Below are 26,912 nucleotides of genomic sequence, written 5' to 3' on the forward strand. Positions count from 1 at the left end.
CATCTTTCCAGTCAGAATCAAGCGAACTAGAAAGAGGCGTTTCAGGGGTGTGTCGCTGCCCTAATTTTGTCGGCTGACCAGCGAACGCCCCGCCAGCAAACACAGTTGTTTACCAAGTCACTAAGTAAGTTTTTTCAGCGGCTGTCGGAGGTAGTGTGGTCTGCTGGCCAGTTTTACTTGAAATGCTTGTTGCTGTTCACGCCAAACATAAGTTTGACTCAGTACTGATTACAATTGATAAGTTTGGTTATGAATGTGGATTATTTTTTAAAAGTAGTTTTTGAGTTTTAATAACGATACCGTTTACTTATTTTACTTTCTTTGATTTAGAGAGAGTTCGTCTTGAAAAAACTTGCAGTCTAATTTGGAAAACATGCACCTTGTGTGTGTATGCTGAAAGAAATGTAATAAGTTTGTACATGCCGCTAGGACATAGTATGATGTCCTTGGTTGTGTCAATATACTAGTTCAAACCGGGTAAACAGCAGAACTCTAAGCGCTGTTGTCAAGTTGGGAGGCATTTTAGCGGCTTTTGAGCAGTGACATACAGCATTCAAGGCATCAACAGTATAGATGACCCAGATTTTCTCTGAATCACATAAATCTTACAGTCGCAGTGCAAATGTAAACTGCATCTGTTAAATTTAAACTTGTAAGCTTTTGAGCAGAAAAACAAGCTGGTTTTTGTGGTGGTAGTGCTTACAGCTACATTTGTCTTCAATTGACCTTTGGTTCTTAAACTCAGCGACAGGGCAAACAGGTACAGAAGTCGTGGAGCATATATGGAAGGTTTGGCCAAGGCAGTAAAACTTATATTGGCGCATTAAAACTTCGCTTTTAAGATGTTATGTGGACATTTAACGACTAAATGATGGTTGGTGTAAATACGAATAATAGCTGGTTCGTAAGCTACTGTAGCAATCAAAATGCAAAAACATAAAATTAATAGTTAATAGTCAATTACAAATTATAACATGTGTCCAAGATGGTGTGTGTTACTCGTTGTTTGTCTGTGTGTTGGGGATTAGCTACAGTCGCTGTTTCCTTTAGTAATTTGTGTCAAGACATTTGTGTATCCTGCTGCGCGCCTTTTTGTGTAAAGTAAAAGTTTGTAACCCTCAACCAAATGTAAAAAAATGTTTTTTTTTGTCGTTTCAATCCGATTTTTCAGTGTTTCTTCAAGACTCTTTAGGATTGTTTTCTGTCAGCAAATCTTAAGGTTGGCTGCACACAAAGTCTGTTCAAACTTGGCCTGTGAAAACAACACCCATACCAGTCATCAATTGGTGCAATGAAATTTCTGAGTTTCGACGACCTGGAACGCCTGGACAAATGGGTCTACAAATTAAAAGGAGTCACTATTTTGGACTCACACATGCGAAGTAAGTCATACGAATAACATAAAACTATTGAGCAGTGAAGTACCAACGTTTTAGTAAGCAAAACAGTTTGGCAAACTTTTTGTATCAATTTGATCTAAACTCAATTTTTAATTGTATAAATTGAAATGCGTAAACTTTTCAAATCGACAACTTAAAAATGTATGTAATATCAAATGTTGGAATGCAAACAGCGGGAAAAAACAATTTGTCCATTTGTGAAATTGAAGACACAAGCTCAATATGAAAATAGCATGTACCCATGCTTTGAAAACTGAAAAAACTTTTGAAAGCTTTGTTATTTCTATGCAGAATGGTGGAACATTGCATTTAAGTTTGTACCGCTGAAAACCAGTCCAGATGTGATTTCTGTTTGGGGATTTATCGCAGGGATCTTATGTGCTGCCCTGGTTATTTTCTATTCTCCAGCTCTTAAAACCGAGGTATGTAAATAAAGAGGTTTTGAATTAACTGGGTTTGATTTATTCAATTGTATTTTGAGTTGAGTTGAGTTTGTTTAGTTTTAAGTTAAGAAAAATAGGTCGGTAGAGTTTTGGGATGAGTTGAGGGAAAGGAAACGGAATTAGTCTCTGTCTGTGTTGTCATCACACTATGCGTTGGATTTCGTGAAGTCAGGCTCGTTTTTTGGAACGAAACCTTAGCCTGAACCGGGCCCAATTATTAAAAAGCCCGGCCCGATATACAACTCTGACTTGACTTAACTTAAAACCTAAAAAAAAATTTCGACGTTTCAGGTCCCAGGATGGGTGCACGTGGTTTGTGCGATTGGATTGTTCTTCTACCAAACAATGGACCCACTTGACGGGAAACAATGCAGAAGAAGTGGAAGAAGCAGCGGAGTGGAGGAAATTTTTGACCATGGATGCGATTCAGTTAACAGTAGTACGTTAATTTTAGTAGTTAGTTCTTACGTATTACTGCGGGACATCGTACGTTTTTGGTTAACATGGTAAACAAATTTGTGGACAATGTAATTTCTGTTGAATTTTGCCTTTGTGTTGTAAGCGTGCTTTAATGTAGGAAATTTTGGATGCGATTCAGTTAACAGTAGTAGGTTCAATTTGGTCAGTTCTTGCATAAGGATTACTATGGGTTGGTTTACATATGTTTAATAAACCTTGTGGACAATGAAATGCTGATATAAGCGCGCCTTGATGTAACGTCTTCGGGTGTTTAAAGTGATTAAATGTCGTTCTGCAAAGTGACTAAATGAATAGGACGAAAAGGCATTTTATTGCAAATTGTTGAGGAGGTACAAACCCGGCCCAAAACTTTTAATCAGCAAAGCCCGAATAAGGTCCGAAAGTTGGTAAAATTGAGGCACAAATGTTGCCTAATCAAACCTGTTCTATTAAAACATAAGCCCGTACCCGAACCCTATTAGCCAGGCCGTGCTTACAACAGTTGTTTAAGCATTTTTGGAATCATTTGAAAAAGTTGGTTTTGTTTATCGTTTTATATACAGTATATGTGGTTTAACGTTGTATGAGAAGTAGTTGCGAATACCAATAGTGGAAAATTATACTTCCCTAAGCTTTAAACTGTACACACGTATCTCTTTCCCAGTAACGTTTTGCTATAGCTCTTACTTTTTAGTTTTACAGTACGTGGTCACAACAAGCTGTTTTGTATTGGGCCACCGTTCGTGGATGTGGCTTATCTTCCTGTACGTAGGAAATTTCACATTTTTTACAGTCCAATGGCGAACTTATGCAACCGGAATTATGCAAGTTGGCAAGTAAGCTGAACACTCACTATCACTTACATTTGAGCGGTTGTAGGCAGTGGTGGGATTCAAATTTTTTGTCAGCCGGTTCTATTACAAAAAGTCCATTGACAGTAACCAGTAATGCTAACCGGTTCGCTGATCTCATAAAATTTCGTGAGACGGTTTCATAGAACCTGTGCGAACCGGCTGAATCCCACCACTGGTTGTAGGTTATAATCACTTGGAATCTGTCGCCAAGACGACTAAGGAGTGTTTATAAGGTTGCGGGTTCTAACCCTGTCTACGCCAATTCAATGAGAAAATTCAGCGGCTTTACTCCAACCCAGTGGTATATTATAAGTTGAACTAAATTGAAGCCTCCGAGACCTCTAAGTAAAACACAAAACAGGCAGCTCGACGTCGGGCTCATTGTGAGCATATAACGCATACAGGCGTTGCTTGTCCACTAATGATAGAATTGGCATAAAGTTTATGCCATAAACAAAGCATACAAGAAACGACGTCTGATTCAGTTCAAATTTATGTCAAAGAGAAACACTGAATCATATCGATTAAGTCATATTTCCTGAATGCGTAAATTTGGACGTTACTGGGTACGGTCATTTTGTTATGTAATACATGTGGTCAGCTTTTTTTTTTTTTTTAGCTTTTTTTACCAGCTGCAATACACAGTGTCCTTTGAAAAACGGCCTTACCAAGTGTCCATGGTTATCTATTTTGCATAAAAAGTTGTGTAAACCGATGGCTATATACCGCTTAAATAAAACTGTATCTGTGATCTTATTCAAATAGAATTATATGAGACACATTATTAAACACTTAAACTTCCTTTTTACGCACTATATCGCTATCAAAGTTTTTATTCCCGCATTAACTTTTTAGAAAATTTGTAAATATATTATCCTTAAAGAACAAAACGTCTCAATCATACTTTCTAAAAAAACAAACAATTTGAAGCATCTATTGAGACTTTGTTTAGTTTTGAAAAGCTGGCTATGTAAAATGCTAATGTGCATACATTTTAAGAAATAGAAAGTGGAAAAATGCATTTTTTAAACTCTTTTACCAGAATTGACCACACTGAAACACAAGTAATGGGAATGATGACCATGCTGACAACAGCGGTGTATGGATCGCAAATATGGGAAACGAAGGTAAACTGCATTTCATAAACTTTGTCGCTCAGTAATATGTTACTGTTGTTTGTAGAACCGGTTTGCCAAAGTAGGCTTTACATCTTTTACGTGACTCAAGTAACTATGAACGGGTGTAACTGATATCACTGATGTTGGCATGAGCATTTGCCGAAATGTTTGAATAATAAAGCATGTCGCCTTTTACGTCTAATTAGGCCGTTATTTTCATCATCAAATTATGAACAAATCCGTATATCATGTTCCAAAAGCCCTGTGAATATTTGTTTTAGGATTTGAGTTATTGTCTGCTGGAATGTTTAGGACTACTGTTATTTCTTTGTTTGTAATAATTTTTCCCTTGGTAGGCAATTAATTAAATAATTCAGAAGCATTTCGCAGAAATATGTAATAATAAGCTTACGACAAACTATGTTTTTTATTTGTTTGATCCCATGATGGAAATGAACGCTTATGGGCTCCTCCTTGTGACAACTAAATATTGCGTAAAGGCTTGTAACAAGAATTTTTTTTACCAGGTATTAGGATTGCCTTTTAATCTGGTAGAAATCGCAATATACACCACCACTATAACAGGAGTGTTCAAAGTCCTCGAAAACGTCCAAGACACAATCGCACACAAGGTTAGTAAATGCATACAGCAAAACAACTTGACTAATGGCCACACCATTTAACTCAGTGATTCTCAAACCCGGCTTTCAGGGCCGCATGCGGCACCCAATAACTTATTTTCCGGCTCGCACTAGACCTCAGAAAACCACCGAACATTGCTAGTTTAGCTTTCAAAGTAATAATCTTTAGTGATTTACTCAAGGTCTCGTTTTTTGCGGCTCCCTACACACTTAAAAACTACCATTTGGCAACGACAATAAAAAAGTTTGAGAACCACTGATTTAACTTCTGCATTTTGTTTCAGAAATCCATTATACCTGCTTCTACGTTTATCATCGGTCATATTCTCTTTTGTTTGTCATTTTACCTAACCCAAGCGTGGATTGATGAACATGACATGTTGGTTGTGTTCGGATTCTTTTTGGGATTCTTCGTAGCGAAACAAGATCAACGAATTGTGGTAAACGTTTTGAACGTGGATATATCATATTTTTGCCTCCAAACTCTTTAATGTGTTTCAGTATGAATTTCCTGTAAATTTTAGGAAGTGTTTTAGTTGAACAAATTTTGGTTTAATTTTGGTATCTCGAAGTTTCTCAGCCAAATATTTCAACGATGCATTGATCCATGTCTGCATATGGTCTCAATAATACAAGGAAATTAAGAAACACCTCATGTAGCCTAGTTCAGTTTGTGCGAGACCTGAAAATAAACTTTTTACAATTAACGAATTCATTTTTAGATTGCTCATTTAGTGGAGGGAAAAATGAAATTTTGGGATACATCTCTGATACCAGTTGTGGCTTACACTTGCTATGCAATCTTTGGGAGTGCAGATCCAAACACCCTTGCAGTATTACTTTGGGCTTGCTGTGTAAGTATTGCTGTGTTGGTTAATTTATCATTAACTCTGAGTCAACGGGTCAACTTAAGGCTGTATAGTCCAAAGGTCGCTAACATAACACATATGATATTGCAGCTTATTAGGCTACTTTGACCGAAATGTTGGCAAGTTTTGAATGGAGTAGGTATTGCTCCAAATCAGTGTTTTCCGGTGGATTGAAATAAATTTTGGTTACCAATCTGCCCAAATTAAAAAAAATTAAGTATGAAATGATTTAACGCACTTGCAATAAAACAAGCAGCTCGACGGCGGACACATCGCGACCATATCCAGGCGTTGCCCGCCCAGAGAGAATAAAAATACAACAAACGAACAAACATAGGCTATATCTTTCTTCCCCAAGTCCTGTTCGTTACCGGGCCGCGCAGTTTTCAGGTTAAACGTTTTGAAACATTTTCCACGTGCATCCCGGGGATTGTAAACTAGTTTAAGCGTTTTTGTTGCTAAATATTTGTAGTTTTTTGAAGGCCGGTCCGCGATAAAATTTCAGTTTCAAAAATGATCAACAGTGCAAAAAAGTTGCCGACGCCTGGTTTAGAAAACAATCAAACCATCAATAACATGTTTTCGTTCCTCAGGTTTTCAGTTTTATTGACGTGGCAATATTTTTTACCTGCGTCACACGAGAAATGGCGGATCACTATGGATTCGAAATCTTCCGACTTCAGAAGGGAGAACGGACATTTTGGGATGCTCTGGAAGAAGATGCTCCTGATCCCAACAACAAGCCACGTGTTGCTGATGAGTTTACTCACAATGACTGAATATCTGATCTAGGCTATTATGCAGTGTTGATGAATTTTTTATATAGACCCTTGCCACAGACATTCTTTACATAACTAAACACAGTTAGAGCTGTAAGTTGGGCCTGGCTGAGGTGTGAATGAAACCGACTTGATAAGGGCATGACTTTACACGGCAACATTTGTGTCGCAATTTTACATTGGTAAATTGGACTTTTTACATAATTTTGGGTTGGTTTGCAGGTCCACTTGACCTACAACTCTGAACAGAGTTAATATAGGTGACAAAATCAGGCACGAGAACATGAACCTCAAACTATGGGGAAGTATACTGATCTAAATATAAAGTAACATGTCTTACGTTAGTACATTGAAGTAGCATACCTAGAATACTTACACTAAAGAATTTAAACTTGACCTCATCAACGAGAGCAATTAAAGTTTTTCTCACAAGACTGTATACGTCAGTGCTTCTTTTCTTTGTTACCACTTCGCTATGCATAAAAACACATATACCTTTGCCACTAAATCGTATGACATTTAAGTGTTGCAAAATTGTATTCTTGAATGCTGTGTTTCATCGATACCCCCGGGCCGTTTAACATAAAGTTTGAATTTCAGTGACCTCTCTAGATTGATTTGTTTTCGCTATATGTTGAAATTATACATTACCAACGTCTGTTGCTGCATTTAAATATTTCGACTTCATTTTATTTTTGAAACTGTTGTAGACATTCTGTTGCGCCAAAAGTATACTTTTTTTTGATCAGACGTTCCGGGATGGTACCTAGATTTTAGTGCTTACTTTTACTGTATAGTTATTTTCGTATCCCGGTTTAGCTTTCAAGTCATCAAACAGTCCTGCACGTTTTCAACACAACGTTCACTCAAATTAACAGTTCAAAATTGAAAATCTTCGGACTACAAAAGAGCAAAAAAAGCATTTCGGGTGAAAGTAGAAGCCCCTTTACACATACGTATGGGCAAGAGGGGGCACTTGCCCCCCCCCCCCCCCCCTGGAATTTCAGTGTACCTCAATTTAACACAAACCTAATTAAATTGGCAGCGTGGGGATTTGTGACGTCGTTCAATGCTTTAACGTTTAGGCAACTCAATTGTGAAGTACACGATTTATGGCTTCACATGTAACAAATTCTTGATGCGGTAAAGTATCAGCCAAAATTTGCCCCCTCTTGCAAAATTTTCTGCCGGCGCCCATGTCACTGACTGCATACCACATACGGCAGTGCTTTGCAAACTTCAGTACAAGGTCGAAACGTCGGTTATTTTACAATAACAATCTACCAACGGGCAATAACCGCTAATACAGTACGTATGCCGGGGATCACCAGCTTTTTATTGAGTAACGTACACAAATGTGTGACTACCTTGTCAACTTGTTTGGGTGCAAAACAAAACGAATTCGATATGTAAATGCAATTCCAACGCCTTGTTTGAAAACTGATAAGATCATCTTCAGACGAAAATTACAGGATTATCTACTTTTCAACAATACGTTTGTGCTATACTGCCAAACTGTACTGTTTTCCGTCTGGATGTAGTATTTTGCCTAAAAACTTGCACCAATATGACCGAGTGGTTAGCGCAACTGTGTTTACAAACTCGTGGGTTTCAATCCTTTCTCGGTCATTTCTGTTTCCCTGGGCAAGCAACTATAAGCGCCAACCCAGCAAAACCCCATGTTTTAAACCAAATTGAAGCCAACTAGTTTCTAGTTAAAAAAATAAAATAAGAAATGATCCAACGAAATTGCAATGGAGTACACAGTTCGTCCCAAACGAAGTAAAGATACAGGCTTTGCCAGTCCATCAAGGATAAAAATGAAACAGATAAACAAGTGCCATGTAACAGATAAAAGTGCCAGTGACACATCCACCAGTTACATCAATCTTCTGAGAGTTTACTAAAAAACGACTGCAGTTCTTGAAGGGCAAGGCCACGGTGTGAAATTTTGTTCTTTATCTCTAAATCCATTTCTGCATATCTGCAAGAGTGAATAACTGAAAATACTTAACCGACAATCAAGATGCTTCAACATAAGTTGAACAAAACTAAAAGTATATTTGAAATTCCTTGGTAATTATGCAAAGGCCTCTGAACTTTAAAATACTTATTTAAAACAAATAAACATTTTTAATTCCAATTGTCAGATTTTTTCATGTGTTTGCTGTTAGGGCATACACACAAGCTCAATAAGCACATATTTGCCAACTGTGAGCAATTTTAAAGTTCTGTTGTATTTTATTTAATGCTTAGCATTTCTTAGCAAGATTTCCTGTTTAAAACCAAAAATGTAAAAAACAAGCATTTACACAAACGTTTTGCACAAACATTTACATCCTTTTGCTGTGCAAAAATCTTGGAAGAAAGTTGATGACTGCCATCAAATTTAACTGCTTACCTCAGTGTGTCATAAAATGCAAACTTACGTTGTGTCGTAGCCATTGGGCAGAAAACATGGATCCCAACCAAATGTTCTTGGACCTCTAGGAGGGACAATTGTACCCTGCATGAAAATTTAAGCATCAGGTCTGTGAAATTTTTTGTGAATTTCACCTCATAAATATTTACGTCACATTTTCCGCGAAATAAAATCACGTCATCTGAGTTGCCACTGCAATATGCAAAAGTACAAAGTGCATAGGCAGATTTATCTTCCCAACCATCCAGCATTTTGTATATTCCCTCTGGTCCCAACTTTGTCAGAAACCATTTGCTTCAAAAACAAAGTCAGTAAACTGTTTTTTTAATGTAAAGCATAGGAAATCCTCTTTTAAATGTAAACATGGACAAATTATCATGTTTTAATAAAAAACTACATTTGAAATAAATGTAAAACAAGACTATTACATCACTACTTTTACAACTGTACTAAAGTTTGTTCTTAGAAAATTTAAAACAAATAAATAGCAAGTGCTGTGAGTCTGGAATAATAAACATAACCACATGCAACATATAACTAACATGTAGGGGCCAGGAAGGCCACCCATTGCATTAAAACATAAACATGTATCCTCAATCAGCACTGGACCCTTCAGTTGTTTGGCAGCTTCTTTGCATTTAAACTTTGACACATCATCAGCTTCACCTTGATATTCTGGAACTGGAAATTTGAACAATATTTTCATTTCTAGCAGAACATTTTAGTTTCTTAGCAAGAGGTACAATAAAATTCAATTACAACATACTTTTCGGGAATTTATCAGAATAAAATTGATTGGTAAATTTGATATGACACATTAATAAATCGTATCATAATATTAAAAAGTTTTAATAAACACTTAAGGCAACATTTCATAATGACATAATATAATGTAATTATGTATTAAATAGTGAACAACAGATTTAAAGATGTAAACTAAACTTCCTGGTTGTGTTTTAACAATTGCTTTTGATCATGGTAAATAATACAGCCTGGTTTTTAGTTTTGTTCCATTGCTAGAGATTACAAAAATAAAAACTTACGATCAATTGACACACTTGTCACTTCAATTTTGTCATTTCCTCTTAAAATCGACGTCACTTCTTTGAGTTTATTTTTGTTTCCAGTTACAAACGTTATTGCTTTTTTCATTCTAAGTGCAATGGGTTTCTAACAACCGTTACTTTAGCAAATCAACCTGATCAAATATTTCCCGCCAAAATTCCGTTGTCCTTTCTAAAGACACAATAAACTGCTCCTAAAAACATGTTCTAATTACTTATTTTCAAACAAAAACATATATGTTTGACAAAGTCAAAATTTATCCCAATTTCTGATTCTATCATCCACGTTCCCGATGAAACATATGCAGGGTAATCCCCTAAAGTGAAAAAGAAACCATTAATAAACATTACCCATGCAACAAATTAAAATGACAAAAGACATGGTTGCCATACCGTCCTTATTTTTAACATTTACAAGTTAAAGGAGTTGCTGGAACAGATTCTTTCTGACAAAAACACGGCATGTGATATGTCATGGTGTAGCGAGGTCGCTACAATGGCTCATTTAAATTCAAAAAATGTTTAAAAAAACGTTTTTTTTATTTCGTATGAACATTTAATTTTTCAGTTGTCCTTATTTTCGCGTCCATGTCGATGGCAATTGGCAACCCAGACAATAGGATTGCACGCCCTCAAGTGACAATAGGACTGAACTCACTCAAAAATCTTTATGCAATGAGCTGGGCAGTTTATTTTCTTTCTAACGAACATCAATGCCTAAACGCTGGCACATAAAATAAAAACCAAAGCATAATAAAAAAAAGTTTAGTTGATCTTTTTCTAACATAACAACATAAAAATAAAAACACAGTGATTCACATCACAACGCTAAAAGGCAGTAATAGCAATAAAACTGGTAATGGCAGTTTTTAAAAGTGGTATTTGCAATAAAACTATTTAATATGATTAGAGGCCCAACTGCAAAATGGATGAGAGAAGAGCTTTCCCCTTCAGTGCAAATTCCACATCCTTTTCTTGCATATTTAGTTTCACCTACAACAAATAAATACGGATTAAGACAAAGAATACTTTAATGCTATAATGTAGACCGGTTTCCTAAGCCTTCTAATACCATTATTTCACACTGGTTGGTTAAAATTAAAGCTAGAAACTTGCCAAATCTTCCAAAAGTGCAGTAACACATAGGGTCAAAAAGCCCGGTTTTAAAAACACAAAATACATGCTACACTGTATTGCTCAAAGTTTGCTTACAGCAGAATCAATAATATTAATTTTTTATGAGTTAGAGAAATTCATTTTACTTGCAACATGTTTTTTTTCTATATTGATTAACAAAAAAGTAAACATACACAAGCAAGTACCTTTGATTGTCTAACTTGCTTAGCTTTGCGCGTACTAAGAATTCCTCTTGACTCAACCAATTCACAAAGTGACACAAACTCTGATTGTCCGACTGCAGGAACTTGTCGCTTTTTGCATATTGTTGTGTAGGATTCATGCAGCTGCAATTGGAAAAATATGTTAGATTGGAAAAGAGTTTGATTAACTCAGAAAAAAAACACAGAGACAAACTTCCAACAACAAATGAAGCCAAAAGTAGGTGCAAAATGTTAAAATAATATCAAGTGCAATAAAACATAGCTAAGTGTGTTGCAGCTACATGCAGGTTTTTTTTTAAGGTTTGGTGACCGCTAAGTAGTTTTAGTTTTAAGTAGTTTTAAGAGACCGCAAGTGTTTCATTTAAATACCAAAAAATAGCCATATTTGCTTAAACGAATTATTTATTAGGCTACTGGCAAATTTTGGGAAACCGCTGGAGAAATTTGGGAACCGTTTCGGTCCCCCAAAACACCAACAAGAACCTAGCAAAAAGATAGGTTTTGCATTATTTATATGCTTGGCTTATACTTTTTGATTGACATCCAAGCCATACACAAAAACACACAACTTTGAAATACTATGAAGCACAAAATTGATAGATCATAGCTTCATGCATTACAAAAAAATAACAAGGGCAAAATGAAAGGAAAGTTTTGCATTATTTATTGGCTTTGGTTATTGATTTTCTCCGAATATTGTACGATTGGTGTGATGTTTATTTTATGTCATATATCTATATTAAATATCAACAATACCTTTCCCATTGGGACTTCTTTGCACTTGGAGGTCTTGCATAGCAGGAATAATGTACATACAACCAGCTTTTGTTGTAATGGAAAAGTGTCGTCATTGTCTTGTTCGCAGGAGGTTTTTTGCTGACAAAGGTTGCTTGAATCGTAGACACCTTGCATAATGTTGGAGATTTGTTGCAATCCAACTTTTTGAGGGACAGAACCTATAAAGGGAAGACATAAAAATGAAAAAAATACATATGTAAAACAAGTGCTAGTTCTATTGGTGGAAAAGTAACCAATGACAACTAGTTTTTGGCATCAGAAAAAAAATTGTTAACTGATCATATTAATCCCCTTTTATTGTATTTGGAAATGTTGTGCTTGTGATATCAAATGCAATAAACACCGAAAAACATGAACTTACTGTTAGTGTCTGTTGATTTGTTTCTTGATGTTTCCACAACTTCGACAGCCCTGCGACAAACATCTAAAGCTTTTCGTGCGTCTCCAGTCATGGCTGCAACTTTCCTTGCACAAAATTGAATTGCCATTGGATCGATGAGACTTGGATCTGACAGATTGTTTTTATTTTTAGCCTGCAAAATTATAACACAGAAAACATTTTATTTTTCACATTAAATGAGTTACAACTAGATTACGAACCTAATCAAAACATACTTGTGTATACAGAATACTTCTTAGTGCAAAGGTTTTAACAAACGCTGTTTCAATTATTTTGGCCTTTGTGTTTACCTGTTGTACTCTGGCTTGCAAAATCTTGACAAGTTGGTCTTTTGTGTACGGTTGAAAGTTCATAAGGTTAGGTTTGCAATCCGAGCGAGCTTGAAGCCTTAAAAAATTTATTGTTACAAAAGCACCACAAAAAAATCAATTTCTGTTTAGTTATTAAACAATGTTAACATTTTTAGAGAAAATGATTATTTTTGCTATTTGCCTTAGCAAAACTATTTGCCAACTTTTCATATTGTTTGGGATAAGTTGATCACTGACTTATTATAGTCTATGGACTAAAAAAAACTAAACCAAGGGCACAAGAAAACTATCAGCATAATGATAAACTGTAATCAATAAGCTAGATAGTACCTGGGCAGTATTCTGTCTGTCAAGTCAAGAGAGTTTGCAATTCCGATCAAAATCATGCGAGAGTTTTTGAGACTTGACCATCCAAACATCGTGTACAACACTTCCTGGTGTTTGCTATCTAGCTGGTCCATCTCATCCAGAAACAAAAGTCTAAAATACCAAAATCGCATTTAAAACTTGTTGATTTTCTGAAGAGTTTTTTACAATTAATTGGAATTGTTAACCTACATCATTTCACCCGAAGATGTCAAATGATTTTCAATGTATTTCAGAGCAGATCTGGAGGTCTTCGATTGCCGACTTAAAGCACCAAGTTGTGAAGCAATGCACTGATAAATGGAAGCAGCTGACCGAATGGACATGCAATTGACGTTAATGATTTGTCCAACCATTGCTTTTACCTAAAAATACCAAAAATGTTGATTCTGCTTCCAGCTGATTTTAACAAGAAAATTATAGCTTATGTCAGTAGCCTACAACATTCCCATCTGTATATAACACAGACCCATTTTTTATACCTTCGTTTGCGATAAAATGTTCAGCATGCAAGCGCTTTTTCCAGTTCCTGGGGCACCAGAAATATACAAACTGCCAGCGGTTCGATTGTTAGCATGATCCGAAATAAAGTTTGTGATTTCACTAATTTCGCTTCCACGCCCAACAAGCGTTGCAGGGGCAGCATTATGCAGTGCATGCTTTATCTTGGAGAAGGAAGAATCTGTAAAAAATCATAAAACCTTCACTGCTAACATGAATAGATAGTGGTATTTCAAGATATGCTTTTTGGAAATTATGTAACAAAACAAAGAAGTACGAATGATCTTAAGATTTTTTTGTGCATTACGGTGCAACAAATTTAGTTGCAAACACAATATAACAGATAAAGACACCCATACAACAAGCAGTTATTTTTGTCATTTCAAATATACCTTTGTGTCCATGCTTAATTGGTGATTTCACATTGACTTTGATCTCTTTGACAGGAACGTTATGATGTTGAGTTTCAATAAGAACCTTACGAGTAGATTGTTTTGAATCTGAAACTTCTTTTTTTCTTGGGCTAGAACATTTTTCACTGCCATCTGTTTTTCTGGATGGCACTTCTAGAGTTTTTAACTTATTAATCTTCTGTTTCTTAGTTGGTGATGGAGATGCGGTTTTGAGGCTAGCATCCAAAGATCTTTTGGGTGAAACTTGCTTCTTTGGAGATGAAGAGTTATCTTTTTGTGGTGAACTAAAATTTAAAGTGTTGGAAACATCTCCCAGTGGTAGTTTAGTTGGGGACTTCTGTAATTGCGTACAGTAACCCGATGTTGGGATAGTCGACCCAGAGAGCGCAAGATTCAAACGATTTTTAACAAACGCACTTTGAGCAGCCTCTACTTTTTTGCTCCTTGGTGAATTTAGAGTCAGCGAGCGCAAAGGTGAAAGCAAAATTCTGCAGTTCGAGACACTTGGTTTAATATTTTCCTTGCATCGCTTAACAGGCGACACCGGTGATAGCTTAAAAATTTCATCAAGGACATTGTCATCAATTAGGGAATGTCCTTCTAGTTCAGGCAGCTGTTGGCCAAGTAGGTTTAGACGCTTGCTTGCCGACTTCGTTAATGCTGCTTTTGAAACCCCAAGGCATTTCTTGGCCAAAGCAACATCAGGGGTTCCATATAGTTTTCCGCTTCTGGTTCGAAATGCCATTTTTGGCTAAACTTAAAACGCCTAACTTATTAAAAACGTTAACTAAAATAATAAACCTAAAATCTGAAGAAAATTATAGTCATTTAATGATTTTGTTTCAGATAGAACTGGACATTTATTAAAAAAGTAAAAAGGATTTGCAAAAAAATTGCTAATTCATTTCAGACTTTTTTGACATGTAGTAAAACACTCTGTAATTGCAATTTTATGCGTGGTAACAAAATGCACAAATTCAAACTAAACAACTATAAACGCTGCTTTTAGCAAGGAGCTTGCACCGTACATCAAAAACTTGCTATATCCTACGGTCTGTACATAAACATAAGGCAAAACACAAAGTACCTTTGGAATTAGAAACAAAAAAGCAAAAGCAATTCGGCATATAGCTTCAGCACCAGTACAACTAAGAACTATCCTCTAACGAAGAACGAAATGACATCGTGCATCTTCGTTGGGTTTTGTTTTTGCCGCGATTTTTTTCTTTTACCGCCAGATCTTGTAAATGGCGCGCTTGGCTGTGACGTATACCCACAATGCTGTGCAGGAAAAGAAAAAAGGCGGGGATTTTGTCTGGCCGCAGGAACGTTGATTGAACGAATTTTACCGCCGGGTTTCTATTCATCGCTATCAAATGGGGTTAATCTTATGCACTGGGACTTGATTAACTAATAAACGGCCTATTTGTCAAGTGTTGAAACGTTCAACAGTAAATCGTTTGCAGTAAGACGTTCTGTATTTGTCACTAATGCGCATGTGGCCTCTATAAACTGAATTGAACTTTCATAATTTTCTGCTCCACTAACGTTGTTTATCCTATTTTGGTGATATATTTATTTTTTACGGTTTTTACTCGTCGAATAAAAAATAATTGCGAATACAAATTCTTGTTTCATATTTTACAAAACAATTATTTTTATTTTTACAATTTGTAGCTTTTTTAAAACGTGTTTTAAATTCCATTAACGTTTGCAGAAAAGTGCGAATAGCCTATCATTCTTTTTAGTATTTTATTTCATCGCACACAATCAAAAAACAAAATATAAACACTACACACATAAAATACTATCAATTTAGTTCACACGTACAGTTTAAAAAATCAATAAAAGGCAGCGGGTCGTGAGATAAAAAGGCAGAATTGAAATAGATATGTCAAAAACAACAAAAAACATCCGCTAAAAATGGGGTCAGGACTCAGAGGACGAACCGGGAAGGTCAGACAGTTCTCGTCTCTGCTTCTTACGGAAATTTTCCAACCCATCTGTGTATATGCGTTTCACTATGTCCGCTATGTCGAGTCTTTCCGCAGTTTTCAATGCCTCGATAAAACTAAAAAAATATTCAGGTTATAAACAATAGTGGAGCACAAAAGGGTATCTGTATTGTGTGTTTTGCTACAAACTATCTGATTTAACCCTATATTTTACTTTTAAAACTTTATGTTTGAAGCATTTGATAAAATAAAATACGCAATTCGGCATCATTAGTTTCGCATTGTTCATGTTTTCAATAGAGGCAATAACACATTAAAAAAACATTGCATATGTCACTACGTTTCATGAAACAATATTTTTTTTGCCTCGGATAAAAAATATGAGTAAAAAACAAAATAAACAAGGCATAAAATCGGAGTTGTATTGCCACAGTAAGATTAATCCACGCCGAAATCTCTCTGTTATGAACCAACAAACCGACGCTCTAATTTTCCAATTAAGCCGACCATGGAATGATGTCGTGGGAAAAAAGAACCAAAATTATTAAACAGAAAAAAAAAACTTAATTCAATGAACGAGAATGTAGTGTAGGCTACAGTGCCTTGGAAAACTTGATGTGTTTGTATTTTTCATGGTTTAGGAATAAAATACAACGAAAATAAATGTCCTACGTTTCGACACACTCCTTTTCATGTCTGTGAAGAATAGCCCACTTTCTTAACATTGAGAAAATTTGCTCATCCGTTTGACCTGGGTTATCAAGCTTGATCCTGCAAATAAACAAAGATTGGAATACTATTGTTATTATTAAGAACAGCACAATTGGTGCAGTTTTTTTAAAAGTAACGTGATTCTATATCTAAGTTTGTTTTCCGGTAATATCTGGCCCAGTTTGAAAGGTTTTAGCAGCAGACTTCAAAATACTAGTTGTTTATTTAAGAAATTGTATTTTTGCTGACGTTTCAACTAGTATTTTGTTAAGCATTACACCAATTGTAAAAAAATTGATAAATATACAACCTGGTGGACGGAACGCTTGTTCGGTATTTTCTATTTGCGTAATGACAGTTTAATTGCTACTGCAAAAAAAAACAGCTGGTAATGGCCTAAATCTTACAACCGTTGTGTTTTGCTTAAAGAGACGCGAAAAATTGACAGCAAAAAAGTTTGTCAAAAGGATTTTAAGTCAAACATTTCCTAGATTAAGAGCAATTAAATATACAAGAACAACTCCTAATCGGCTTTTAGTGTCTACAGCGCACAAAGAGACGTCACTATTGGTTTATTGTGACTTCACAATGGCAGGTGCAAGGAGTAGCTAGACACGTCACAATTAAAACTTTGCGCCTTGTTTTGCAGACTGCAGCAGAAGCCATCTGCTATTCGATTAAATAAACAAGTTTTATTGGATGTTTAGTGCCAAATGACGTGTACAAGGCGGGTGCACAGTCACAAAATGCAAAAGTTTGGTGAAAAGTTGACAACTTTGTTTTCCGCTTTTCATTTAGGTATCCTGATTAGCGCAACATTTAGGTTTGAAACTGCGACTTATAATACATTGTTAAGATTAACAATAACCCTACCTTAATAGTTATTCAGAGCCTGCTTGCAAACACTAAGTACGATTTTTATCGTGTAAAAACGTCCAAAAGAAAAGTTTGGATGGCATAATAGCAAGAAAAACATATACCGTATATACTCGCATATAGGTCGCAACTTTTTTACTTATATTTAAAAAAAATAAAATATAGGTGCGACCTATCCGCTCGACATAAGTGCAAATCGCCACCAAGTCGGAACAAAATTGAAAGTTTTCGGCTATTGTAAGTACCGTATTTTCCGGTCGGCGTATTGGGCGGATATAACGTATTTATTCGAGTATAACGCTTAAAATTTCATACTAATTTTCAATGAAAAATTAAGGGTGCGCGTTATAGACGCGAATTGTAGTGGAAATGTGCTATCGAATACGGGTGCATGCGCTCGTGCACACACATACCAATGCGAGGCAGTTTCATGAGCGCACACGCACATCAGCGTGCGTTGGATTTTCCCGCTTTGTTGAGAAAACATAGTTTTTCGGTTTCAATGCAATGCAGTTCAATGGTAAAAAACAACCAATTGCACCGGTTATTTATGCAAAAAAGCTAGGCTAAGGGCCTTTTAAATCCCTAGATTTTCAGTGAGACTTATGTGCGAGTCAACTCTAAATTACACTTTTTAAACACAAAACTAATAGTGCGACCTATACGGTGGTGCGACCTATCGGCGAGTATATACGGTACACACTGCGTTAAATACAGCAAATGTACAAATTTTCGTCGATAAACAAAAAACAAAAATTTTTTTGCACCTTTCCATTGCATCTTTTCGGAATCCCAAAGCGGTTCCGATTATTGGCCAATCAGCTCCCATTTTGGACGCAATAAACCTCAAGTTGATTTCGTTGAACATTCCTGAGCCTTAGATTTAAGTTGATGAAAACATTAAGTCATACTTACTTACGATTTTTGACAGACACATGTACATTTCGACTTTATGACATGTACAGCGTCATCAGTATCTTTTTTAAGTTTATTTTGTCACACGCAAATTTGGTAAAACCAAAGTAAAAAAAATTGTTGTATTTTTTACAAACCTAGATCATCGTAGTTATAAATATACTCCCGTTCGTCCGGTAAGTTCAGAGAAGTATCCAGTTGCTGAAAAGAAAATACGAAAACTGCTGTTTTCAGTTGTCCAAAAAACCTAATTCAGCCAATTCTTGTGTAACCCAACAAATATTAGATAAATAAGCTGTTGCTGCCAGGCATAGTATCAAGTTTATAGAGCTCTTCTGGCGAATGTATTTTTGTTCCGACGTTTCGACGTCCTATACAGGTCGTCTTCATCAGGGTAAATAACACTGAATGCGATTAGTTCAGTGCACGATAAACAGATATAGATAATTTATTATTTTTTTGCTATACCGAGTAAGCTATAAGACAGCACTGGATCACAGCAAATTTTCTCAAGATTCTCTTGATAACCGACACTTTACATGTTGGTTTAAATGTGTAGGACGGAGATTTCCACAAAAAGAAAACAAATATTCAAACATGCCGAACAACACTTTAATACTGTCTACTTACACCAAAGTTTTTACGCTTTTAATTTTTCCACCATTTTTTTACCTTCAGCGTGACCAGAACATCATCCAAGTGCTCCAGCTCCTCAGGGATCGGCACAGTGACGTCATTATCACGTGACAATCTGTTGCCATGGTCACCAGAAGCGTCATGCGTCCGCTTGACTCGCTGAGGGGGACCACGTGGACTTCGTCGCGGTGATATTCTCACTGAGGCTGTGAAAGTTGAAATACAACACAACTTTCTACGACCGTTTGGTTCTTAACCCTCAAGTAATGTCAAAGTTATACGATATACTCTAAGCTTTTGCAAGGTTGAACTACTAGTTTAGACAAGTTTATGAACTACCGGTAGATGGCGTAAAGAGCACTAGCACAAGTTTGTCTTGACAGTTAGGAAAGGGGTAAAAAAATAAGTTTCTAGCTAGTATGAAATTAAAGTCACCTTGGCATTCATGTTCAACAATTCTGTGAAAAGAGACATAACCAGTAGATGTTGGTTTGTTGTTTGATGTTGGCTCGATACAAAATCTAAATCAAAACTGCAATTATTAACCTTTGTTGTGTTTCAAATATTGTTTAACTTTAGTGACAATAATTATTATTTTCAGCACAATGGAACTGCAAAAACCTGCAAAATCCACTTTGGTCAGGAGATTTTTGGCTGAAAAATTGTTGCTTCAAAACTTTTTCTTCCATATGTTGACGGTCATTGTCATTGTAATATTTCACTTGTACTTCCCCAAAAACCTATAAAGTTAATATGTAAATATTAACATGTATGGTATTCCAGTTAAGAACCACTGACTTAAAAGTTTAGCCTTTAAAGTTGCATAATCTCCACAACTAAATATATAGGGATTTTAATGGGCAGTGGTTCTCAGCTGTTTTTTGGGGGAACATGTATCCATGGGTTAGAACCCCTATCCTAGTCAGAAAATTATAAAGATGACAAAAACTTACCTTAACTTTGAACTTAGTTCCCTCCATTAGTTCATGCACAACACTGTATGAATCCTCTCCTGTATAACCTTCCTTTTTCAACTGCTCCATTCTCTGTTTAGCCAACTTTGATTGCACACATTGGGCCATCACCACAGTTGGGAGATTTGCTCTCTAACAAAAAATATCTGTTTTTTAACCCAAATTAATTAATCGAGAGTGAAGCATTTCGTTGATGATTTTGTCTCCGAAAAATCGTTCGTGTCTAAGCCATGTAGTTAATAGATTCGTCGAACTTATAGCTTAATGTTTAGCTCATTATTAATTTGTAAAACTTGCTGGTTTACAAAATGTTCACATGGGTGTGTTCTGGAACCTAGATGCACCATAAGCTATCGGAAATCTATTGTATGAAATGATGCTAAAATTTTGTAGTTTCCAAATTTATCAATTGTAAACCCATAAAGTTTTGGTTATTTCAAAGGTGTACATTAGGTAAAAAAGTTCAAGTAACACAGGTTTATCCCCAAAACAAGATAACACTATTTGTCAATTGGTAAGTTTACTAGACACTGAAACCCTGTTGCCACTTACTTGCATTGCAATGAACTGTACTTGGTAGCTGACTTGTCGCTGGAAAATTTTTCTCATCACTCCATTGACATTGCTCCAAATCACAGAGAACCTAAACACAAGTACTACTGTTTAAGAAGCTGTAAACAACAGCAGTACAAAAATTACCCTTAAAAACAAACCAAAAACTAACTTAGAAAATTATTTCTCCCCACATGTGTCAATAAAATTATATGGCAAAAATTTAGGCAATGTTTTTCGTGTATATAGAGTCACAGGCCATAACAAAATGGCATCTTACATGCAGAATGTGTCAATCTTAAACGATACATCAAGAGTGGAGAAAATCAAATCAACAGTTGAAGTGATGTCATTCCATGTTTCGGAGCCATCTGAACATTTCATGAGTCGAAGTTTAGAGCGATCAAAACTTTTTCCAATCTGGAATACATAGCAATGTTTGGACAAAGATTCATTGCGAATGTGGCACTGTTTTTGAAAAATAAAACAATTTTTATTGAATCAGTGCCATTTTTGAACTTAATAAACCGTTAAATTAAATGATTATGAAAATAAAACTCTAAACATAGAAATATATTTAGTTTATGCCTTCAAATGCTATTTTATGTAAGTGATATGTGTTTAAATACCAAATTTTAAACACAACCTATAGTTAATATAGTTTAGAAATAGGCATGTTTCTGGAAAATTTCTATTTTTAGTAGTTTAGTTTTGTTTTTACCAGCTGGTACGGAAGTCCAAGATGAACTGTGACAGGTTTGTCAAACACTGTTGTTTCAGGAAGGACATCCACAAGCAGAATGTCACTTGCAAATGAGTCAGTTGTTTCTGTAACTTCGTGAACAATGTTCTGATCCACAGAGAGAACCTGATAAAAAACACACAACACTTCAATAAAACATACCAATAAGACAAAGCATTTTGACATATTGTCTAATAACAGAGGAATTTGCTTTGGTGCAATCCATCTTATAGAATAGAGATTATACATCTAAAACCTATCTATTTGTTTTAAAAATTGTCCAGATAGTTGCCAAATTCATTTATTGGAACTTGTATAACTTGACTTATATCATGGGACAATTTCATTATTAATTCATTATTACCACTTACAATATAATGTTTGTAATTCATTTATTTCGTTCATGCGCGTATAGTAAGTAAGCAGTTATGTACATTTAATGACAACGACGTAAACAAAAATGGATCAGCTGGAGCCACTAATGGCCATTGCAAGTAGCTGACCCTATATATTTGAACGGTACAGTAATTAATCATTTGTCTGTACTGATGGGACATGCCCCATAAAGAAACAGACAAAAAGCATCCTTATATACATATAATATAAGGCATATGCACATTTTGTCTGATTTCACCATAAATTGCATTTACCTGCATAGTAACAGTTGTATCACATTGCACAGAATTTTCCTCAAATTTGATTTTGTGTTGAGGGTTTGCTGAAGATATCAAAGAACATGACCTTTCCTTGAAAATAAATATTTTCTATGATGTAAAACAAAACTGGAAGTTCTGCTGGAAATGTGCCCATTTTATTACGTTGCTTACCTTTTTCACCTCAATAGAATCTTCAATTAACTTTGATATTGCACCAAATAAAGAAAAATGAGAAGTGTAACCAACAACTTTTGAGATACCTCCTTGGGTTATAAGTTCTGAACTGGGATATAGAAAACAGTTAGTGAAACTACATAAACAACAGATTGGACAGGAATAAAACATTTTGTTTCGTACTTTAAATCTTCGCATGTTGATGATCCATCCAGACAGTGTGACATTGCTCTCATGGTGATATGTCGTTTTTGATGATCAAAACCAGAGTATGAAAATGGTAATTCTATACGAACAGGCTAAATGAAAAACACTCATGAAAATATACCCTAAGGCGGCTCTTCCCAACTGGTGGGACGTGAAGCTTTTCAAACTATTACCATACCAATGTAGAAGTTAAAAAAAGTTACGCAGTTGTGAGAACATACTTTCAAGTTTAACTAAATTTCTCGAAAATATAATATTTCTTACTATGAAAGCTGTATAAGATTTCACGTTAAACAAAGCTTTATCTCACAAACAAACTGCAACTCCCACCCGATTATTCAAATTTAACTTTACAGCTGTTACTTTTTTTGCACAATACTTACTTTTTTGAATTCGAGGCCATTTGGTCTCATATCCAGTATGCTGCTAAGTAGTTGATCAGTTACATCCAAGTCAAAACCAGATGCATCGTCGGTTATTAGTTTGCAAAACAATTCTGTGTCTGCAGTCAAACAGCCCTTTGGAAAAGTGATTTGTACTCCTGATGGCAAAGTGTATCGACCACCACAGTGGTGTTGGACTTTAACTGAAACTGTGTCAAAATCGAGGAAATGCTTTGGAACATCATAGTCATCTTCAATTTGAGAACCTGATAACAAAATGAAACTAAAATTTGTGACGTAATTTTATTGGTTAAGGTTTTATTGATAAGGTGGACATTTTGTTGAAAAGTTAACTTCTTTACGTTTTGTAAAAATGATATCTAATGTTCAACACATTATGTTTAAGAAAAAAAAGGATCTGAATTTTAAAAAGATTAAAATAAATTGGTGGCATAGTAAATAAATTAAGAAGCCCTGATCTTTGTTTGTTTTTAAATACACATTGAAGAGAAAAAAGTGTCAAATGAGGAACACACCTGAAATACTTATACACCCTCTAACACATGGTCAGCATAACATAACAAATTTCTAACAATTTAAATGTTATTGGCAAGAACCTGGACTGGTGCTGCCGTTTGGCCGAGGGACATTTCCTTGCAGCAGAATACAAGACGGAAGTTTACTATCTTCTGAAAGTTGAATGAAATTGTACTGCAGGTCGAGACACTGAAGAGCTATATCATCATCGTGATCAAAGTCCAACTGATCTAAATACATTTAAAAGTAGTTTTTTGTTTCAAAAGCTTTGTAAATAGAGGTAGCCCATTACACTGTAAAGAAAGTAACCACAGATTATTTTGATTAATCACAAATCTGTTTATTGCTCACTGTCTGTAACCTATCATTAGTAAAGAAATATTGCATTTAGTTGCATACTATGATTAATCACACAAAAAATTAAGTTGGGCTCGCAGTCAACCAGTAATATATATTAGCATTATGTCCATAACTAAAAATTTAAACCTACCTATGTCATTATGAGCAGCGCTTAAATGCACAAGGGATTTTGACTTGAACAAAGTATTTGGTAAACATTTCAGACAGTTTTTGGAAACATTTAAATGAGTCAGCTTTTCACAGTAACAAAGCGTGGATGGCAACTGGGTCAGCTTATTTGAAGCCAAATTTAAACATTGTAGCTCTGGCAGTAAATGTATTTTTTCGGAAACATACTGAACTTTGTTGTTCGTTGCACTTATGCTTTTCAATGCAGTTAAATTTTTAAATGGAAATTCAACTGTCTCTAAACTATTAAAGTCAATCTTCAAATCAACCAAATTTGTTAGTTCCCCAATGCAGCATGGAACTGATGAGAATTTGTTGAAGCTAAGGTCCAGTGAAGTAATGCTTTTCAATCTTCCAAAATTATCAGGTAAGCTGACTAAACCGCCTCGACTTGGCACACCACTTTTTCTTCTTCCACCTTTCAGAATGCAAACTTTTAAAGATGATAAATGAAATAAATGGCACAAAAAATCTTCTTCTTTAACAGAATATTGATCAGTTGGTATTTCAAGAAGGAAAATGGAAGGGAACACTAAGTCAGCAGACTTTTGTACAAACTTGACAAAATCCAGAAACAATTTTCTACATACTGATGCCTCTTCATCAATATTAAGGTTAAGATGATTGCTTGTTTGGGCATTTTGTAGAATTTGTTTTAGTCTTTTTGATTCCGTTGTCATATTTCCGAACGATTAAAAACATGGCATTGGCACCTAACAGTAATTATGTTTTAAAAATGCGCTGCAATTAAAACAGAAATATGAAAAAACAATTTTTGCCCTTCTTTTTAACTGATGTTTAGCGAATTTCTATTTCCATGTTCTTTCGTATTTGTTTACATTTTTCCCGCCATTGTAGTTCAAGGGAAATCACCGCTACTACACTTTCATGAATTAAAAATGAATGATATGGGCAGATTACTGCCTAATGCTAAATCAAACCTGTAATTCTAAAAATTTTAAACTTTTCAATGAAGCAAATGTTTATTTTTGTGCGTTTTAATATCTGAATTGTCAAAATAGCAAAATTGTTGGTTGATCCCTAGTTTAAAAAAAATTGATAAAAACGCGGCGGGAAAATCACGGTGTCCGCAACCACAGGGATCTTTTAAAATTGAAAGGCAGGATTTTGAAACGGATTGTGTACTAAGCTGTTTATTATGTAAACGAATTACAAAAACAGTTAGACTGACTTACTGCCATTTGCAAAACGATTACATGTACTTTATTTTTTGCATATGGTTTGCCGTTAAAACTGCCCAAATAACTGCTTTATGTACAAATTATGCTGCAACTCAACTCTACCAAAGAAGGTTATAAGAAACAACTTAGAACCAACTTTAACGTGTAAAGAAAGGTATGGTAACATGTGCTGAGATTTTTAGTTTATGTACTATTACCCATACTACAATCCAATTAAATACAACACACATTTAATTTTTATTACTGTGTGTGGCTTTATCTTAATTTTGTGATTTTGAAATTTGAGATATAGTAAATATTTCTATTTAGGGTTGTGTAACAATATCTTTATTTCTATTTGGCAGGCAAACAAAATAAATGTGTGTGATGATTGTAAAATACAATATTTATTTTAAAATATTTGTACAATATAACCATTTGTACACTTACGTGTTTTCAAAGATACATGACCCTGTTATAGTGTTAGTAATGAAAATGTATTTAAAAAGTAGTGAACATTATAGTATATGTATGTATGTAAAAATAAATGTACTTTGTCAAATGTTTGTTTGTATTTTCTCACAATAACCCACTTGTTGGATAAATCAAACATCAATCATTAACATTTAATATTGACCTTAAATCATCTCCTTAAATTCAAATCAACTTGATTGTATGCTTTCTGGAAATAATAGACTGTGTTTGCCAAGTGTAAAAACATGTCAATATACCAGGGGTGGCCAAACTGTGACTCCCGAGGCGCATGTTGCTCTTTGAGCCTTTGATTGTGGCTCTTTGTCCAGTTGTTTAACCTGATTATAAAGCAATGCATTCTATCATGGATTAACAATAGACTGTGACTGTTTGTAATAACAAGGTACATTCCCAAAATTGAAAAAAAAACATTATTGTACAAAAGCATGCCGGCTTGTGCATTGTAGTCAAGTATATTTACACTCACAGTATCACCGCACAACAATAATCATTATTTGATAGCCTACACTTCATCATGAGTATATAATTGGTTTTTGATTTTTTTGTGTGGCGACTCTTTTAAAACTAAGTTTTTTGATATGAGGCTCGAGCATGAAGCCGGTCTGGCCACCCCTGCATTATACCTTTAAACTTTAGTCAGTACCAAATCACCATAAAACGTACTAAAAAGCTATTCAGACATAATGATGTTAATTTATCAGTGTTTTGCCTTTAACAACAATGAACATAGCATTGCGAACAACAATGAGCATAGGATTGCCAACAACTATGGGCATAGCATAACAACAATGTGCAATTTTAAACTTTCAGGTGAAAATAAACTGTGTAAACAATGTTGGTGTAAGAAGGCTTTTGAGTTCATGTAGATATTTGCAACTGTCATTTACTCAGTGGGTGGCAATGTTTGCAGCACAATTTTCTACAAATAGCAGTTCTTTAAATACAGTTACATAGTAACAACCAGTAAATATTTGGGTTGGGGCGCGTGGGTAGTTCCTTGTTTCTGATTGGTTGCTTTGGGGGAGTGGCAAATTCCATTTGTTTGTTTTCATCTTTGCGTTTTCAACTTGCTAGTGCAGGTCGTATCCCAGCACCGTTGACTGACGGGTATTCCTGAAAACGAGGAATTACTTGAAATTATCAACGGTTGTGCTCAAGGCTGTCTGGTATACATTGACGTCAGTATAGCGTTCGCTTCACTTTTGTCGTCGT

At 35.3% G+C, this 26,912-nt stretch overlaps 4 protein-coding genes across 4 annotated transcripts; 1 reads left to right on the forward strand and 3 right to left on the reverse strand.

Annotated features, from left to right (window-relative positions):
• The first annotated feature begins 939 nt into the window (after positions 1 to 939).
• LOC145205505 (cholinephosphotransferase 1-like) lies at positions 940 to 7,313 on the forward strand. The gene is made up of 9 exons (XM_080078248.1): positions 940 to 1,382; positions 1,692 to 1,822; positions 2,135 to 2,282; positions 2,997 to 3,138; positions 4,199 to 4,283; positions 4,802 to 4,906; positions 5,200 to 5,355; positions 5,638 to 5,769; positions 6,378 to 7,313. The coding sequence occupies exons 1-9, from the start codon at positions 1,292 to 1,294 to the stop codon at positions 6,561 to 6,563; spliced, it is 1,176 nt and encodes a 391-aa protein (XP_079934374.1). The 5' UTR covers positions 940 to 1,291; the 3' UTR covers positions 6,564 to 7,313.
• A 554-nt stretch (positions 7,314 to 7,867) lies between these two features.
• On the reverse strand, positions 7,868 to 10,263 carry LOC145205507 (inosine triphosphate pyrophosphatase-like). Its single transcript, XM_080078249.1, has 5 exons — positions 10,029 to 10,263; positions 9,528 to 9,666; positions 9,135 to 9,279; positions 8,993 to 9,069; positions 7,868 to 8,547 (listed from the first exon to the last, which is right to left on the reverse strand). Exons 1-5 carry the CDS (start codon positions 10,135 to 10,137, stop codon positions 8,448 to 8,450), a joined length of 570 nt encoding a protein of 189 aa, XP_079934375.1. The 5' UTR covers positions 10,138 to 10,263; the 3' UTR covers positions 7,868 to 8,447.
• A 451-nt stretch (positions 10,264 to 10,714) lies between these two features.
• On the reverse strand, positions 10,715 to 15,007 carry LOC145205504 (cell division control protein 6 homolog). The gene is made up of 9 exons (XM_080078247.1): positions 14,158 to 15,007; positions 13,747 to 13,946; positions 13,457 to 13,629; positions 13,229 to 13,378; positions 12,878 to 12,974; positions 12,549 to 12,720; positions 12,146 to 12,345; positions 11,372 to 11,512; positions 10,715 to 11,042 (listed from the first exon to the last, which is right to left on the reverse strand). Exons 1-9 carry the CDS (start codon positions 14,921 to 14,923, stop codon positions 10,956 to 10,958), a joined length of 1,986 nt encoding a protein of 661 aa, XP_079934373.1. The 5' UTR covers positions 14,924 to 15,007; the 3' UTR covers positions 10,715 to 10,955.
• A 906-nt stretch (positions 15,008 to 15,913) lies between these two features.
• LOC145205503 (p53-induced death domain-containing protein 1-like) lies at positions 15,914 to 24,793 on the reverse strand. The gene is made up of 17 exons (XM_080078246.1): positions 23,987 to 24,793; positions 23,577 to 23,726; positions 22,960 to 23,225; positions 22,553 to 22,668; positions 22,367 to 22,478; positions 22,190 to 22,285; positions 21,519 to 21,665; positions 21,078 to 21,217; positions 20,798 to 20,888; positions 20,225 to 20,377; positions 19,893 to 20,011; positions 19,707 to 19,792; positions 19,308 to 19,477; positions 18,773 to 18,836; positions 18,488 to 18,596; positions 16,806 to 16,904; positions 15,914 to 16,249 (listed from the first exon to the last, which is right to left on the reverse strand). Exons 1-17 carry the CDS (start codon positions 24,702 to 24,704, stop codon positions 16,108 to 16,110), a joined length of 2,778 nt encoding a protein of 925 aa, XP_079934372.1. The 5' UTR covers positions 24,705 to 24,793; the 3' UTR covers positions 15,914 to 16,107.
• Positions 24,794 to 26,912: the final 2,119 nt, after the last annotated feature.

Source organism: Phallusia mammillata, chromosome 8 (genome assembly GCF_965637545.1).
Source record: "Phallusia mammillata chromosome 8, kaPhaMamm4.hap1.1, whole genome shotgun sequence".
NCBI classification, from domain to species: domain Eukaryota; kingdom Metazoa; phylum Chordata; class Ascidiacea; order Phlebobranchia; family Ascidiidae; genus Phallusia; species Phallusia mammillata.